Source organism: Bactrocera neohumeralis, chromosome 5 (assembly GCF_024586455.1).
Source record: "Bactrocera neohumeralis isolate Rockhampton chromosome 5, APGP_CSIRO_Bneo_wtdbg2-racon-allhic-juicebox.fasta_v2, whole genome shotgun sequence".
Classification (NCBI taxonomy): Eukaryota; Metazoa; Arthropoda; class Insecta; order Diptera; family Tephritidae; genus Bactrocera; species Bactrocera neohumeralis.
This window is the reverse complement of record NC_065922.1, coordinates 23,103,608-23,122,636: the sequence shown is the minus strand read 5'-3', so window position 1 is coordinate 23,122,636 and position 19,029 is coordinate 23,103,608. Positions and strand designations below refer to the sequence as shown.

At 31.6% G+C, this 19,029-nt stretch overlaps 2 protein-coding genes across 6 annotated transcripts in view; one reads left to right on the top strand and one right to left on the bottom strand.

Annotated features, from left to right (window-relative positions):
• Positions 1–19,029, top strand: part of LOC126758615 (high mobility group protein DSP1) — a 273,973-nt gene that overhangs the window by 204,341 nt on the left and 50,603 nt on the right. For all 3 annotated transcript variants that reach the window (XM_050472957.1, XM_050472956.1, XM_050472955.1), the window contains one exon: positions 18,654–18,704. In XM_050472957.1, the coding sequence (XP_050328914.1) occupies positions 18,681–18,704 (24 nt within the window). In that variant the 5' untranslated portion in view covers positions 18,654–18,680. The remainder of the gene's footprint in view (positions 1–18,653; positions 18,705–19,029) is intronic.
• Positions 7,114–14,077, bottom strand: LOC126758621 (uncharacterized). 3 transcript variants are annotated; one of them, XM_050472968.1, is made up of 5 exons: positions 14,033–14,077; positions 8,567–8,882; positions 8,052–8,384; positions 7,687–7,988; positions 7,114–7,571 (listed from the first exon to the last, which is right to left on the bottom strand). In XM_050472968.1, the coding sequence occupies exons 1-5, from the start codon at positions 14,066–14,068 to the stop codon at positions 7,368–7,370; spliced, it is 1,191 nt and encodes a 396-aa protein (XP_050328925.1). In that variant the 5' UTR covers positions 14,069–14,077; the 3' UTR covers positions 7,114–7,367. The 3 variants fall into 3 exon arrangements, with proteins under 3 accessions (XP_050328925.1, XP_050328926.1, XP_050328924.1); XM_050472969.1 differs by having other exon boundaries at positions 14,029–14,061; XM_050472967.1 differs by lacking the exon at positions 14,033–14,077 and adding an exon at positions 11,690–11,935.

Below are 19,029 nucleotides of genomic sequence, written 5' to 3'. Positions count from 1 at the left end.
AATCGGCTTTAAGAAACATTACATTAACATTATTCTTACAATAAATTATTGGAGTAGCCGTTGTTAATACTTACAAACGCAGCAGCACCGTCGGCAGCCTTCAGGTGTAAGCGGCTACCCCACAAAATTGGCTAATCTTGAATAATTACATATGACTTAAGCAGTGAATAATTATCATCTTACATAGAAACCGTAAAATTTAATTTCACATAAATTTTAAAATATGAATTATTTTAATGCATATGAATTTTTTGTTTTGGTATAAGAATGTTAGAGAATTCTTAGTTATCAGAATATGGAAAAAATGAATTGGCTTCAACACACCGCACTGTGGTGTAGCGGTAATAAATATTATTTTAAGCATTTGAAAATGTACCAAAATTCTGCAAAGTGCATTTTTTGAATTCTCTGTATTATTTTATAACTACGAAATTCCTATTTCCGGTTTCTAAAAGAAAAACATTACAAAAAAATAAGCGAGCAACTAAAAGAAATTAGTCAGTAACTATGAAACAACAATTTAAACGCTGAACTTTTTAAAACTGCATCAAATGAAATGAAATTAAATAAAAAATTAGCTGAGTTTCGTACGCAAATATGTGACCCTATAAAACTTTTTTATAACACACTTTCGATTTAATCATAAAAAATACTTCAAAAGAGATAAGAGAGATATTTCGCAAATTATCTTCTATGCAACTCAATTCGTTTTTAAGTTATTAGATGCATAAAATTGTAATGAACAAGAAATATCGCGTTGCATCAATTGAAGTACATATATTATTATCCCATTTTATATATTTTTTCAACAGTTTATTATAACTGTTTTTTCCAAAAATGAATTATACTAACTTTAGAATAGATTTCTCAGGTACAGCTCATTACGGTGGAAGATCATGATTGTATTAAAGCAAATAAGAGATACGAGTAAAATTCTGCAGATTTACAGAAATGATATTTGCATGAATCATACGCAAATATCATTGAAAGTAACGCTGCAATTACATTTTACTTCTACCCTTGCCACAACATTATAATTAAATTTATTTCATGTTTTTTTTAACGAACAAAAGACAACCTTCACTAATGAGAAACAATTTCCAACTATCTTCAAAATATTGAAGTTCACGCATTAACGTTATATAATTAATATATCAAATATAATTTTAATTTAACTTAATTATCTAAAAAACATTGAATTGCAACAGCCAAATCTAGCCAGTTACATATTCATATAAAAAAATTTTGACCATATAAAAAAGAAACATAAAATGCGCCGCATTCATCCATACAAACATAAAACAAGTTTACACTTGAATCAATAATTGCAAACATACTTGTACAAACGACGATCATGTAAATAGTATGTATATTTATGAGACGAACAAAAATCATAGTGAAAAGTATTCGTATGTTAGGTTAGCTGTTAAGCTGCACAGAAGCTTTTAATTTTTTTATGAAAGCTAGTTGGTGAGCGCAGTTGAAAATATGTAGCCTAATTACAAAGAAAGGACGAGGCTTCCTTTAATTAACTCGTAACATGGTCCGGGTTTAGTGTGGAGCAGTATTTCAATGCCTTCGATTCATATGCAGTGTAGAAGTAAAAGATAAATTATCGGATAAATATGTATACATACATATACATATTTGCTTTGTGGTAGTGTCTTAAAAAAATTATTTTACGCAACTGTTTTATAACTTATAAAAAGGTATAAATAATCCGTTTTCACCGGCTAAATTAAACGACAAATCTTAAAAATATATTGGATTTTAGATTACTGATGTTAAAAAATTTCAAATTTTAAGATTTTCCATATTTAACGTTGCGTATTTTGTTTCATGGGTCAATCTACCACTTTCACTGCCAAGCATAAACCCTAATTGAAAAGCATACAACAAATAACGCATTTTATTAAAATTATACAAGTCCCTTTTAACATATGTACGTCAAATTTTCTATTCCTTCACAACATAGCAATACATATGTACATTATATAAGACAAATATTTCCAAAAACTTTGCTACATACAATTAAATGCACTTTTCCAAAGACACAACGGAATATGTAAAAGAATACACGTAAGGTCTATGGGAACTTGTAAAGAAATACTTTTCTCATTTCCCAGCAGAAATAACTATAAATTAATTTATTTAAGCAATTGTAATAGTTTGAGCGCGCTGAGTTTGCTTTTTGAATTTGATGTATGCCATTCCTCCACTTCTACATGAAAGTCATTTCGTATTGAATATTTGTCTATCAAATTTGAAAACGAATATTTGAGTACAAAACGGTATATTCAATTTGTCGCGAACTCATTCACTTTGTGCTTTATTCCACTGCTGCTCGTATTCCTACCGAAATAACACGAAAGTCTGCAAGCGACTTTGTATTCGAATTTTAATATTGAGAAGAAATAGTGTATTAAAATTACTTTTAGTAAATCTAAAAAATTTAACTGCTGAAAGTTGTTAGTATCGAAGCCAAAGTCAAATTATACAAACAAAAAAGAAATTGAAGGTGTGCAAAGCAGGATAGAAGTTAACAAATATAAATATTTTTTTAAATGCCATATATATATGTATGCTAAGTATATATACATATATATTTATAAATGTGAGGAAATAAGCGAAAACATAAAACGTGAACGTTAATTTATAAGAAATAGTTTTGTATTTCACTAAACAAAATGCAATTATTCGAATATTCCTAACCAAAAAGTCCCAAAAAAAATTTACAGTCATACATTAAGCATGTATGCGCAAACACACATACATAAACATATGCTATTGCTAACACAGTTAAGCAATTTGCAAATGAATTTCTTGTTGAGAAAAAACATTGAGAAATGTGTGTAGTAATTAACTGGGACAATTGGTTAAACAACTAACCAATTTCACACAATGTTTCTACCAACTTTGCTACTGACACTAAAGCAAAATTAAGAAACGAAATCAACTGAAAATGGCATTTTTCACAATTAATTTCTTTTTTTTTTCGTAAATATAAAAATTGTATCAAATGTAACAAAACAGCCGCTATCACATGGTTTTGTAGAAAAAAAGTATAGGCTTACTAAAATATACGAGTATAACTGTATACATACGTCATTTGTATGTAACAATTTCGTTAGTTAAAGATGAAAAAGCGATAAACTCGTTTTCGTGGCAAATAAATGCATTGTGTATGTAGGTACTAGGTACTTTTTGGGCAGGAACTTAACCAAAAACATAAAAAACGGACAAAGTTATAGTTAGTACCAAAACCAAAACGCCATTCGCCGTATAAGCTTTCATGGCATTTTTCATTTGTGACGAGCGAAAGAGAATTTTTTCATCGAATCACATTAATTTGGATATTAGCAGTATTCAATGATGTTCAACTACCATATGTTGTACTCAACCTAAAGATCTCTTAGTTAAAACAGACTAGAATTGTTGAATTAAATAAACGTTTTTATTTTTCACTTTTTTTATACATACATACATATGTAGCTTTTAATTCGAACACATAATTGGAAAATTAACATTGTTTATCGAAAAGGAAACAAAATATTTATTTTTATACATAAAAAAGATGTTTTTACTGTTGTTTTTGCAGTGAACAAAAAATACTTTGTTTAGCCATCATACGGATCGTAACAAAGAAAATAAAGCGAGGGGAAAAACAAATCTTTTGAACAATAAATATTGTTTCAAAAACAGTATTTGATAAATGCATTTGTTTTTATTTTGTTTTGGAAAAGCCGCGTTATGTATAAATGCTGCAATTATGGTAAAAACAAAAATTGAATGTAACAACTGCAAAGCGACAACATAAAAATTAGCATACAAAAACCAACAACAAAATGTGATGTGATAGACTTAAAAAACATATGATAACAAAACTATATTTATATGGATGATATGAGGCACATTCTATACTATATTTTTCTTTTTTTTATTATATATATACATATATATTATATACATGTGTACATATGTACGTTAAAAATAACAAATTACATGAACTCACAAACTCTACAAAACTAACGTTTATATGTACAAAAAAAAATATATATATACATATATATTGCATATTTTAAAGAATTTTCGTATTGCGCCAGTGCAGCTGTGCGAAAATGTAGCTGAACTGTATGAAACATTAAATAAGTTGCTAATTTAACAAACATGTTTCTCATTAAAAGCATTACATGATTTTCCCTATCTTACTTCTTTTTTGTGGAACATTATGAATACAAATAGTTTTTGTTTATTGAGCTGTAGAGTTCTCTCTTTGAAAATTTTGAAAAGCATTAGTGTTAGAACTGAATACTAAAACACGATTGGTTTTTGAACACTTGTTAGTAGTTTATTAATTTTGTTTTGAAAATATGCATACCAAAATAGTTAATGTAAAAAATGGAAATTTGTGAATTTTCGCCGAGCGAATGAATGATTGTTGGAGTAAAGTGGTTTCTGCTTAGCTCAAATGAAGAAAAATTCGTTTACCGCAAATTTCTGTTGTTTGAGTTATTAAAACTCTTATGAAATATTTATTATATTTTTATTTTTGTTTTCATATTTAATTTTTCAAAATTTTTAATTACTGTTGATTATAAATTAAACGACAACTGCTTCATAACTTAATTTTTTGTTCATATTTATAATTTTTTATTTGTTTTTATTTTATACTATATTAATATATATTTTTATTATTATTATTGATTTTTATTCTCACTCCTCTTCAGGTAAACGAATTTTATTCATTTCAAATTGTTAGCTTTTTATAAAATGCTATATTTTTTCTTAGCATGAAATGAGAATTTATTTAATTTTAAATTCTGAACATTCGGAATAGAAATTCGCAATGTGCCCACCTAAATAAACTACATACATACATACATAAATCCATACAAATTAAAATATATTAAGTTTACAAGTACAAAAATATCGTATGTAAAACATAAAATGTAACCAAAAAACACAGCAAAGAAATATTTTCCCATGCTAGACATAAACGTACATATTTTTGAGCATAGCATTAGAAATATTTGCATACAAGTATGCAGCTTCAAAAGTCTGAAAAATTCAATTTTCTTATTAATAAAATATTAATAATTTGTTCTTTTTTTTTACAACTTGAATGACGAAAAAAGGTTCATTCAAGTAACATAAAATGTCGGTGCAAATGTATTTGTGCACACGAGACTGAGTGTGTGTAAATTTTTATTGTTGTTTGTACCATTAAGATGTATTATATGTAAATTTTCGTCATATACATATGTACGTGAATACGTGTCACATATGTATGTATGTACATGAATTTGCCTTTTACATTACATACGATATTTGTGCGCATACTGGAAAAGAGGCCGACATATGTAGATATGTAGAAAGGTACATTCAAAGACACGCAAGGATAATAAGAATTTATGGATGTATGTATCTCCGTAAATAACTTGTATTCGCAATTCACTTTTTTTATACAACAGTAAATAAAAACTAATTGGCGGAGTCATTGTGAACGATTGTATGCAATTAATATTTAAATAAGCGCAAATCATTCTTTGAGTATGAAATTTGAATGTGAGTGAGCTCTGCTGCACAAATTCCATTTTTACTAAAAAATTACCACTTTTTATTTTATTGTTTTTCGCATTTTTTTTTAGTAAGAGTAGTAGATACGTTTGCGCGTTTGCGTCGCATTATTTGAAAAATATAATAATAATCGAAAATGTACGAAAATTAAAATGAAAATCAAGCTATAATTTTTTATGATTCTTTTAAAATGATTTTGTAATTATTATTTTTGTCTCTCAGAAGTTGCATAAAGACTTTTGCGGCATATACCATTATATAAAAAAAGACTACAATGTTACATCCTGAAGTCAGCAATATCAAGTACTTTTATTTTTTTCATTTAAATTCATTCCAAATAATAGAAGAACACACAAACACACATGCGTATTTATACCCATGCTATCCACACACTTCCATACACACAACCAAAGTTTGAATAAATTTGCATGCAGATGTTTGTGAGAGAGCGAAATATGAAATGTGAATGATGAAATGATTCAATGTAGATTCTTCAATAATCGGTGATCGAACGCCGCGGTATGACATGAGTTGGTATTTAAAATGAAAAGCGTATTAAATTGTTACACTTTTTGCTCGACCATTTCTTTTTAGTGCTGCAATCAAGTTACCAAACAAAACGAAATCGAATTGAATGTAAAACATACATATAAATATAAACATGAATACCGTACGTCGAAGCATAAAAGCAAGCTAAAATTGCAATTAAGCAGCCTATGCGCCGTCGACAAAATAATATATATACAAAGGTATATGTAAAAGCAATTCGAAAGAAAGTTAAGAACAACTAATTAACAACTGGGTCAGATACAAGTATAAGTTTTCTGTAAAGCCAAAATATGAAACTAACATTTTATTGTCATTCAAATAAAAATAATAAAGCAGGCATATAAAAACATTGTATGTATTTTTATTGTTAAATTACAGCGACTAAATATGAGTGAAAAAACAAACTTTAAATATGAATTGTACTGATATTGAAATATGATTTTTGATTGGAATTTGTTTTTGTAAAATTACTATTTTTATTTTCATTACTGTTATAATATATCAAAAAAAAACACACACGTCTTTTTTTACATTATTTTTACCTTTATTATTATAATTTTTATACCCTGAACAGGGGATATTAAGTTTGCAACGAAGTTTGTGACACGCAGAAGGAAACGAAGAAACGCTATAAAATATCAGTGTGACGAGCTGAGTCGATTTAGCCATGTCTGTATATCTGTCCGCATGCATACCTGTACGCTTTTGATATATCGATTGTGGAATTTTGTATATGTCCCTTTCTCTTCAAGAAACCGTCGAGATCAGACTACTATAGCAGCATATAGCTCCCATGCAAACAGCTGATTTTCACATTATGAGTTAAAAAAATATGCTAAATTGTTTTTCAGCTGCTAAACGATTTTTTATTATTGAAAAAAATAATAAATTGTCATACTCAAGATCACCTTCTATTTTTACGTATACTTGAATAGACTAATTTTTGAAAGTAAAGATTTTCTCCAGAAAAACAAAACCAAACCTCTGTTAGTTTTATAAAGATCGACTTTATATTTATTTCCATCCAAAATTCTTTTAGCAGTGAGTTTAAGAAAACTATTACGAATATATAATAGAAAGGATCATCATTATTCCAAATGACTTTTTTTTTATTATTTGTAAAATTCAGTAATTCTGCAGTAAAATCTAATTTCTATATTGAAGTTTGAAAATTGGTTAGGATTTGAAGTCTACTATTGTAAATATGTTCAATACTAACATAAGTAAAGAATTTTATTTATTTATTCTTCAAATGGTGGCTCCTTGACGAAATTGGTACCGAACAACTCATTAAGCACACAAACGGCCACATTGCGGCGAGCAGTTTTCTTAGAACGACCAGAGCTTTCATAGTCCACTTCGTCAACAGTAACGCCCATGCGCTGTAATACATTTGGTGGGTCGCCTACTGTACCAATTTCGCGATACTGCAATCCTGGACGCATCTGAATTATAAAAAGAATTTCGTTTAATGGTTTTCAAAATTCAATATCTTCATTCTTTTAAGTAGAACATCTCAAAATTATATATTCAGCAGAAATTAACAACATTTTCACTTACCATACAGAGTAAAGTAGAAGGATGAATTGATTCCCAATTGCTTGGCAATTCAGAGCGAATTGGTGCCGCCTTTGGTGGCTTAAATTGAGGGTTTCCATCTCCATTGGTGCTGTCGTTGCCAGAACCTGTTTGCGGCGGATGAGCAACACGCAATTCGGGTACAACATAACCCTCGTTCTCCCATTCAGTAAACAGTTTAAAAATAGCAAATGAAGCCAAATTGACCATAGGTACATCATCGATTAACGCTGATGTGCCAGAATTATCCTGCTGCCCATCTTCTCCATTCTCGCTGACAGTTTCTAAATCAAACACATTGTTGTGAATATCGTTTTCTAATAATTATATAATACTTTTTCTCTTACCATTGGGAGCATCAACGGCCATTTCCACAGACTCATCATTATTAACTGAGCTCTTACGCAATCGTGGCTTTTCACGCATTTTCTCCAACACATAATCGCGTAATGCTTTCTCGCTGGCACTATTTTTAGCAGCTATCTTAGAATGACCTTTGCCTTCATATTGTTTATCATTAACCGTAACAACAGCTACAAATCCACCACCTGAAGCAGTGGTAATAGTAAATTCGCTAATTGTCAAGCCAACGACCTCATTCAGAACCATCAAAGCGTTCTTGGGAATTAATGTTTTGCGCAGTTGACGATTTTGACGTATTTTCTTCTCCTTGGCACGCACTGTGTAGTAGAGGAAAAAAATACTTGCAATAAAAGTAAGAAATATGAACAAGAAAAAACGTTAACTTCGGCAGCACTGAAGCTATAATACAATTCGCACGTACATTTCTTATAGCATAAAAGGATATAAAATATATAGGTGTAATTGTATATCGATAAAAATAATAAATTATAATGCATACCGGAAGACTTCTTGCGCGTACGGAAAATATTTTTGTACTGCAATTTTCCACTTTCATCGTATAAGCCAGAATCTTCCACTTTGACATCTTCTTCTTCTTCTGCTGGATCTTCTTCCATTTGTGGTGGTTGTGGGGGTGGCTCTAATGGCGGCGGTTGTGTATTCTCATATCTCTGCTGCTCTTGTGCCTTATTTTCTTGCTGCTCTTGTTGCGTTTTTTCATTCCGGTTAGTTTTATTGTCATAATTTTGATTTTGGCGTCTTTGATATGGTGAGCCTTGATTTCCTTGTTGATCAATATATGATTGTCGCGGATCCTAAACATTGATTTTAGATTTGAAAAAATAAATTATTACTTGATGTAGAAATAAATATGGTTTTTCTTAAACAAAATTTGTATTTTCAACAAAAAATCAATTTCTTACACATTTATTGCAAATACCAAATGCGTTTTACAAACCAAACCACAATAACGTGCACTTCTTATCACATTCCATTTCTGGTTGATCACTTCGTGTCTCGTATTGCTGATTAAATCAATCCATTGCAGAGCAACCACGTTTTTGGCTCGTTGTTAATGGATTCATGCTGGCATCGCATTCGATTGACATTGCAAACTCAAAAACCTTAGTTTAGCAATAGCTATGGACATTCCTACAACCACTGCTCAAACGAAATTTTCAACTACAATTGCACCTACTCAATTTAACAGCTAAAACGCATTAATTATCTTAGTTAACAATGTGATTATAAAATACTCAATGCGTTAACAACTGCTGATTGTAGTACAGACAATAAACGAATATAGAGATCAATCGGAATTGATACCATTGCATTCAATCATTGTATGCGATTCATGATTAAACCTACATATATGTATAATATGTATTTTCACATATGTTTATTATTTATATGTACACATATGTATTTGTTCTTAAGAAAAAATCATAACCCTAACGAATGCCTACACATTTTATTTTTTTTTAACTGGTAACTACACTTATGGCAGTACTACGTTTTTTTCGACATTTGTGATTATAAAAATGTAAAATGTGTACACACCGAATGGAGGCTTGATTAATTCTAAATCAAATGTGTAATTTACAAATGTAACTACAACGATTTCATTGCATCTATAGGACAAATTGTCACTATAAAGAGTATGAGACAAAAACAAATATTCCTAGTTGTAGCGTTTACTCTAATCTACGCCCTATGGTATATTCGTTTGAGTTTACAGCGAAGTAAATGTACATAACTATGATATACAAAACTAATATTTAAGAAATCAAATAGACTCATTTCCAACAGCTTGTAAAACGCAATAATCCCGAATGTCTACCATTACAAGAATGTTTGCTTGTCATAGCTTTTTCCTACGCACCGTACACGCAATTAATACATTCAATTTATAAAATTGATAGCTAAAATTGTGCAAACGATTGCGGTTATGACAAGTCTGCAATCGGATTAGAGTCGTTTTAAAAATTATTGCAAACAAATCTATTATACAGGGCACTAAACAGTTACCAACCTTTGCCACTGCAAATTATAAAGAAATAAAATAATGAATAAGTTAACCCAATGTAAAATTTTGTTAATTTGGTGCTGGTATTCTCAAAAATATACAATTCTTATACAAATAAGACTTAATATTTTTTGTAGATACTTATAAATGTATATACATTTGTAAATAAATACCTTTACTTAAATAGTTAGTCTATATAAAAATAGGGCTTATACAAAATAACAAATGTTGTCAAAAAGTCAATAGCTTTTATATTGCAAGCTAAACAACTTTAGTTATTTTAATCAATAATTGTGGGTGAAATTTGCACGCATCGAAAAAATAAAAGGAATAGAAATGGACCTTTTTGAAAAGGTATGCCATAAAAGTTAAGTTCTCATAAAGGGGTATTCTTATCTAGGATTTTGAAAAAATCGATTTTTTTTGCATATCTTGAAAGTTTAGACTTTCAAAAATATTACCTTGGAAGGATTTTTCAAAATTCGACTTATTTTCGAGCCGATTTTGTGACGTGGCGTCCGTGTTCACTAGAATTGTCTCCAAAACTTTAAACGCGTTTTTCTCAAAACTGACTTTTTCGGAACGATACCCACGATTTCTCAGGTTCTACTGGACCGATTTACTTGAAATTTTTAAAGAGTCTTCTTTATAGGCTTGTCTATGGTTGGAACTAGCCCCATCCCCAAATTTTTATTATTTTTAAAAAATTCGAAATAGTCAGAAAAAGTGATCCCAAAAAAACTTTTTTTTCAGGCAGTCGCCATTTTGTGAAAAAAATTGTTTCCCACTTTTCCATTGTTCCGGCCATTGCGACATTATTCTAGATTAATAATCTTTTTTTTTGGTTTCAGATAACTAGGAGGGTTGAAATCATGGCTATGGTCACGTGGAAATTTTTAGAGACCTCCCACTTCGTCAGCTCATAATTTTTGAAATTTTTTACTCTTTTTAGTTTTTAATTTTTTTCTGTACTCTTCTAAAATTAACAAATAACTAATAAAATAATGGATAGTAAAAATATTAATTGCCTTTTTTTTACGACACTTTAAAAATTACCTGAAATTCATGCTTCTAGACCAGAATGCCCCCATAAGCAAATTAAACAGACGTATTCTCCGAAAGCGTTTCGCGAAACACCTGTCCAAGCCCGTTTATATATAAATTACACAACATGCCGCAAATATGCAAACAGATTTTGAGTCATACATACATACATATGTACATACATAGTATGTATATAAATAATAGATTTTTTACAGAAAGTTCTTGCTTGGAAAATCAGGATTAATATTGTATGAAAATAGTTGTATGTACGATTTCATATACCCAATAATACAATTTCATAACTAGAAGAAATTCTCAATTTCAGGACTATATCCTCATTTTTTTAGACGTTTTGAGTATACACAAAAATATTTCGTATAAATTGATTACTCAATTAAAGAGAGATACACATAAACATAAAATTTTTCTACCTTTATAAAGATTTTCAGTACACAATAATATTTTTTGTATAAATTGGATAATCGATTGAAAGATAGATACACATAACTTGAAAAATATACATCTTTACAAAAATAGGAATGAATTACTTACATATATTCCGCCAGAAACAAAATTCCTCTTTTGGGGTGGCCGACGTGACCGATTCATATTTTCAACTAGTGTTTTTGTTATTCTGACACTATCAAATGTATTTTTATATTTTTGTAATTTCACTATGGAAGTACAAAATCACCGAAATAACCACGATGTAACTCAAAAAATCAATGAAGGCAATTTTCTTCGAAACTCTACGGACAACGAAAAGAAATGAGTATTCTTTCCGATTCCTCTTTATTTTATTTTCTACGTTTTAAAATGTCATCGCTGTCAAAACGAAAACGGTATTGCCAAGTAAGTAAAAAAACAGGAGCGCTAGTAATACTATGGCTATGACGTCACCAGCATAGAAATATATAAAAATTTTCCAGCCATTTAAATAAATTATTACTTTAATTCATAATTCGTCGTTAACAATACATATGCATATACGATCTTTTATTGTAAAGTAATAAATGTCAGAAATGTTAAAAGAGGTACATAAATAGTCGGAAAGGGTCTTTTTGCTAGCTTTTTCGGATTAAATTTGTTTTCTTTCAAATTGAGAAGTGTGTATAAAAATAGACGGATACAACAATTACAGCACATCCGTATCTCAAGGGATCCTTTCTGTAATTTTGCTTACATGAAATTATTGAGATTTCTTAACTGGTTATGAATCAGGTTACGGTAACTATTTCTATTATATGTATGTATGTATATATTTTTTGTATCAGTTCAATGCACATTTCTCCGCTCTCCAAGGTCAACTATACATTTCTCATATATGTATGTACATATTTCAACCACATACTTTTCGCTGATGATAATATATGTATACTACATACATAATAAAATCTAATATAGTTACTATTTTTTATTTCGACAAATAATTTAAAGTATTTATTTCTGATTTTATTTATACTTAAAAATTTGGCTGGGATTTAGATTAGCATCCCCGGATTTCGGGGATAAAATGGGTGTCACTGGAAAGGTGGCGTTCTCCAGATCACGAAAATATATACATTTAGTTGCCGCTGACTTATAGTTTTTAAGATATTTGCATTTAAAGTTGAAAAATTGACAGCTTTTACATTGATAATTTGTATATTGTGAGTAACTTTTTCACTTATATTATGCACTTTTCACGTACTAGCACTTCACTCTAACGTTTCTGCATATTAATTTTTTTAATATTTGTTGTAAATAAAGCTTTATTTTAATTATTTTATTTTAGTTACAATTCTCTGCATTTGCACAATAAGAAAAGGGTTGCCATGGTTATTTTTTTTGAAGCGCGGCGCGGAAAAAAAAATAACCATGGCAACCCTTTTCTTATTGTGCAAATGCAGAGAATTGTAACTAAAATAAAATAATTAAAATAAAGCTTTATTTACAACAAATATTAAAAAAATTAATATGCAGAAACGTTATAGTGAAGTGTTAGTAAGTGAAAAGTGCATAATATAAGTGAAAAAGTTATTCACAATAAGCAAATTATCAATATAAAAGTTGCTAATTTTTCATCTTTAAATGCAAATATCTTAAAAACTATAAGTCAGCGGCAACTAAATATATATATTTTCGTGATCTGGAGAACGCCACCTTTCCAGTGACACCCATTTTATCCCCGAAATCCGGGGATGCTAATCTAAATTTTACCCAAAAATTTTTTTATTAATATATCGAAGTTGAAATTAAATTGTCAACTGATGTGCTAGAACAAATAGTTAATAGAAACTACCTAAAACAATTTAAATTTGCAGTCAAAGCGTATTTGTGGTCACAAAGGGTGTATAATGTAATATTACAGTCCAGACAAGAGACTTTCCGGGGGGATTTAAATCGCTCAATCTTGGAGGCCATACCACAGGCCCACGACAGGAGAAAACGCTACCCGAGCACGTTCGTGCTCGTTCCCTTCGTCTTTCATCGACATTTGGGCGACAAACGATCCCTTGTGTGACACAGTCTAAAATACATTGCATATAGGCAATACGCATACGTCTATATGTATATACTACACCGCGTAGTTTTCGTATATGAATGTTTTAGCGCTGCCGGACAAAAACTAACACATAAGATCGCAGAATACAAGAAAAAAAAAACAATAAACACGAAGCCAAACAACGGTCAAGTACAGTCTGCGAGGTTAAAAAACGTTAACATAACCACAGAATAACTTTTTCTCCCACTATTATAATATTGTGTTTTTTATACAAAAACTCTACAATTTTATTTTAGTTTTGTAGGTATATGAATTGTTTCTAAAAATCCATGCACATTATCCATCTAGTTTGCACTTTGTTGGCTTAAATTTCTAATATGACTGGTACTCAAATTCAAATACACACATACACCTGTCGACGCATGCAAATGCGACCACATGTGCATGCGAATTTTCCTTGCTAATTTGTCGCATTCACAGCGACGACTGATTTCGCGCTGCTGACGAACCTAACCGCAGCGGTGTATATTTTAAATTAAGTACGGAAATCTGAAATAATCAGGCAAAACACAGATATTTTATTTTGTATTTCTACTATTTTACAAATAACCATGTTCTCAACAACCAAACTCATGCAAGAAATGCCAACAACAACAAACATTCATAAGGCCACAGCTGCGTGAGAATTTTTATGACGATAATAATAGCGCCGTATGCAGTGGTGGCTGACAAAGGTTGGCAGCACAGTCAACGCCATTTAAACAAAGCCGACAACAAGCGGCCATTATGTGAATTTTGTACGTCGCGTTTGAACTACTCGGTTTACATCGGCTTTACTCTCAATAAACTCAATACAGATATGTCTTCTCTTAACTCTCGCCTCTCATTCGTTCAATAATGTGTTATAAAATTGCAGAAGGGCCCCTAAGAGAATACGAACAAACTCACAACTGTCAGGTAGAGAGCATCGCTTTACTGCTAAACTTCAATATATATAAAGGGTAAGCGAGAAAGCATGAGTATAATCGGAATTTTTAGTGTGAAAGATTCAGCAAATACATACGTATGTATGTGGGTTTGATGTAAATTGAAAAATATTTTTTAGTAGAAATGAAAGGAATGGTGAGGAAAAATTTTAAGGGGGAGTCCAATGACGCATTCTTATACGCGTATACTACCATATGATCAAAAATGATTCGGACTGGTGCGTTTAAACTGCGCGCGCAAATCAAACTGATGAATTTTTCGCCCCCAGTTTAGTACAAAACTCTATAGAAAAGTTAATTAGTGTATGTTTGGCAGCTGAATGTTGATGATGCGAGATGTTTGTCTGGCGTCGTAGGTTGGACCCTACATTCATCAAACACACTATTACTAATTACGGGATGTGGGTTTATAAATATGACGTTACAACTGTTCAATAATCTAGCGAATGGCGCTACAAAAATTAGCATAAACCGGAAAAACTAGGCTAATAACAAATTTATGGGAAATTGGATTGAGTGAGCATTAGCATGCTTAAAACGAGCCTATTTCAAAAGCGTTAAAAAAGATTTGTATAAAAATACGGGAAATGTTGTTTTTTTGGCAGTCCGATTAATAAATAAATAGCAAATAATGGGTTGTATAATTTGTAACTCTACAATTTAATTATGCTGATTTGGAGTATTGTTCAGTTAACAAAACTTTTTACCTTAAGTTGGCTATGTTCAGGGTTATGGTGAGAAAACAGATAATGATTATAGGGAAACATGTCTTAATCAGGGAAAAACTATAAAGAACTTTATACTATATGTATAGGGAATAGTTTATACTCTTTCCGCATGTAAAATGCATTATTGCAGGACCCTATTTATATTTAACCACTTGAGTGAGGACAGTGGTGCACCGTGAAAGGGTATTTTACCATAAGTAAATGAACCCCCTACTGAAGTACGCTAGACATCTCTCATACAGATCGGAAAATATATTTCTTACAACATAAATAGATGATGAGACTTAAATTCAAATTTGAAAAAACATATCTTAGTTAAATAAGTTCAGACGTTTTAAGAAGTAATCAGAAGTTGAAACTGCTTATGGAATTATTTATTTTAATTGAATTATGTTTTAATTTTATTTATTGTTAAAACCAAATTTGAAAGCTTACCTGGCGAATTTAAAAAATAAATATATAGTGCAAATATTTTCATGTTTAAGCGATCGCTATAGAAATCTAAAATCACAGTGAGATAAAAATAGCAAACACTGAAATCACAGATATTGAAAAATCGTAATATCGGTCGTCACTAATATACACATACTTAGTATCTCCAAGTGATCCCCCTACAGTACGCCTCATATTTTCTTGAACTCAGCAATTTAGCACATAATATGAAGCAGAAAGCATACAAAAATATCTGAAACGTGTACGAATGAATAAGAACGAATTCAACATATTGTATGTATGTATCACATAAGTATAGTGGGCTTGCGAAGAAAAAATGCTGAAATTTGGCGCGCTCTTCACCTCGGCTATTTGAAAAACATATAAACAGCAACAATAAATTAGCACTAAGCTGATCAAATTTGACTTCGACTTTTAACAAAATTTTCATGTTTTATTTTATTTATATTATTTGTATTATAGTCTGTCCATACTTCTACACCAATTTAAGTTAGTTCTCTGTGTGAATTTCTCTTTTAAACCTCAATCTCTTCAGATTTCTTTTTATGTGTAGCAGTTAAATTTGGGAACAGGATAAAATTAATGAGATGGTGCATCGTAGAAGGACAAAAGCGATAAACTACATAATAAGAATATCTAGATTAACAAAAAATCGACAGATTAACTTTTCGTGCCGTACACAAATAGTCCTAAAATACAAAATTCTACCAACCTAGGACTAGTCCGGTTCAATTTTAATAGTAGATAGAGCCAAGATCTGATGCGAGTGCGAATGAATAGGAACGAATTCAGCATGTTGAAGATGTGTATATGTACATACATATATTCACTATAGTATTTGAAATTGCAGGCAGTCGGCCATATACTTACAAATTTACATACATACTAGTATGGTCGCTTTGGGATAGAAAAAAAACTGAAATTTGGCGCGCTCTTGCCTCCTTTATGGCAAAAGGCATATACAACAGCAGCAGCGTTGAAGTTACGAAAGGCAACAAAATATACTAAAAAACAGTAACAAATTGTACCATCCAACAACAAATAGTATAAAGCATATAAGCTATTAATGCATATAACACACATACTAACGCCACATGTGTCATATACCCAATGTGTAACGTACGTATTTACTTGCCTAGTGAGAGCACATTTAAATTATGGTAAGAGTATGGTTATAATACAAGAGCGCCGCAGAGAGGGAGAGCATTGTTTTTTGTTTTTGTAAACAATGTAGATAGAAGAGTAGAAGCATCGTCGAACGGGCATCGACTGGCATATAGCCACTATCCGAATTGAATTCAATAGCCTTTGCAAAGGCAATTGCCATAGCATTCATACGTTCATTCGTTGTTGGTATACGACGCTCTGTGTGTATTGTGTTATATTTTCAATATAGCTGAAGCGACAAGCATTGAATTCACTATAGAGCTATAGCAAGCAAGCAAGCACACGGTAAACGGTTGGACTATCAGCTCAGCCCATACACAGTATACAAGACTACGGCACAGTAAAAGCAAAGCAAGCGGCAGCGCATTTGTTGGAGATTATACAATTCACAACAAGCAATTCAGCGCGAAGCAAAAATATAAGCGAGATTGCCTGAATAGCATTGCAAAGTAGCAGAAGCAGCAACGCCATAGCAGTCAGCTATAGACGTCGTCGACTCTACAATATAAAAATACAATATACAACGGCTATACGGACCACGGGGCTACGACGTCGATACTCGTGTGAGAAATACGACGACGCAGCGGAATACGACCATAAGCGATTGCATATGCGGATAGAAGTGAAGTGTACAGTAGCAGCAGCGAACGCAGCAGCAGCAGAGCCAGCTATAGAGGAGTAACGTAACGGCTGGTTATACGAAACGACATTATACACAATACATGCTATAGATCAGGGGCAAAGCTGTACCCACAGTATAGAGTCATAGTAACGAGCATTGCTATTACAGAATCGGTGCATAGAGCTCTACATCTTGAGCTACAAACTATAGGCGAAACGAAACAAGCGTATAGCGAAAACAAAAATAAAAAAAAACAGCGCATACCAACTAAGTATCGGAGCAATTCTTTATATGTATGTGCGAACGCTTGTTGGAATTTGTGAGTATTGAAACGCGAAGAGAGAGAGAGAGGGTGAGAGAGTGTAACTACGTGAAGCATTCATGAAGGGAAGTAGAGTGTTGAAGAGGAAACTTTGATATATCATTTTTGTACGACGGGGCGAACGGGTGTACAAAGTAAAGCAAGTGAACAGTGAGTGCCTGTGGTTTTTCCTTTTTGGTCGCACAAATTGTTGAGAAGACTAAAAGTAGAGACGCATTTTATATGCGTAAAAACAAATAAGTGGTTTTGTGTGTGATTGCATAAAGCGATTTGGTGTAGTGTTTGTAAAAGAACTGTGCAAAGGAGTGAAAAAAGAGGGTCGTCGCGCGCGCGAATATTTCCCCTAAGCGATCCCCCTATATAATATATATCTATCACGAGTGTTGGTAGTAGACGCACAACGAAAGTAGTGTGTGAGAGCGTACAAAGGAGTGAGAGGAGAGACATTTTTATTCTTCGTGCGCTGTGCAAGCAAGCAAGCGGCATCAGCAGCATTCGAATACATTGTTGGTATTGTATAATTTTATAATACGTGGAGTGGCGAACGGCGGCACATTGTTGAACAACGCAACGTAAACGCCTAAATAAAGTATAGCCATAGCATTTGTGTATAGAGCTAAAGCCTTATTACAGCTAGCAGCAGCAACATAGGAAACAGCGACAGCAACAACAACAACAGTAATAATAACGACTACAGCAGCAGCAGCAGTAACAACAACTATAGTGACGCAGTAAAGCAGCAGCAGCAACAACAACAACAACACAACACATAGTTGCAGTATGGAGCACTTTCATCAGATTCAGGTAAATTTTTATTTATTTTATACGAGTTTTTGGTGTATGGGGCTTTTTTTTGTTGTTCGTTTTGTTTTGATTTTTATTTGATTTGGTGCGATGATTTTGTTGTCGTTGACGTCTTCGTTGGTGAACTCGCTGATGTTTTGTTGTATTGCGCATCGCGGCGCATTGTCGCGTCTCGGTTTTAATACATATGTTTCATTATGACCGTATATGAATATGGAATTTATAGCGCTTACATGCATATGTGTACATAAGTATGTTACATTCTTGGCCTCAGCCCTCCTACTTATAATGCAATGCTCACACGACTCTTATCGTTATCAAATCA

Bases quoted from the DNA above. Each gene is read 5' to 3' on its own strand.
- LOC126758621 (XM_050472967.1), bottom strand. From the start codon at position 11,746: ATGAATCGGTCACGTCGGCCACCCCAAAAGAGGAATTTTGTTTCTGGC. The intron at 8,385-8,566 runs GTATGCATTATA...TCTACTACACAG, and splicing joins TACGCGCAAGAAGTCTTCCG to TGCGTGCCAAGGAGAAGAAA. The intron at 7,989-8,051 runs GTAAGAGAAAAA...TGTTTGATTTAG, and splicing joins GGCCGTTGATGCTCCCAATG to AAACTGTCAGCGAGAATGGA.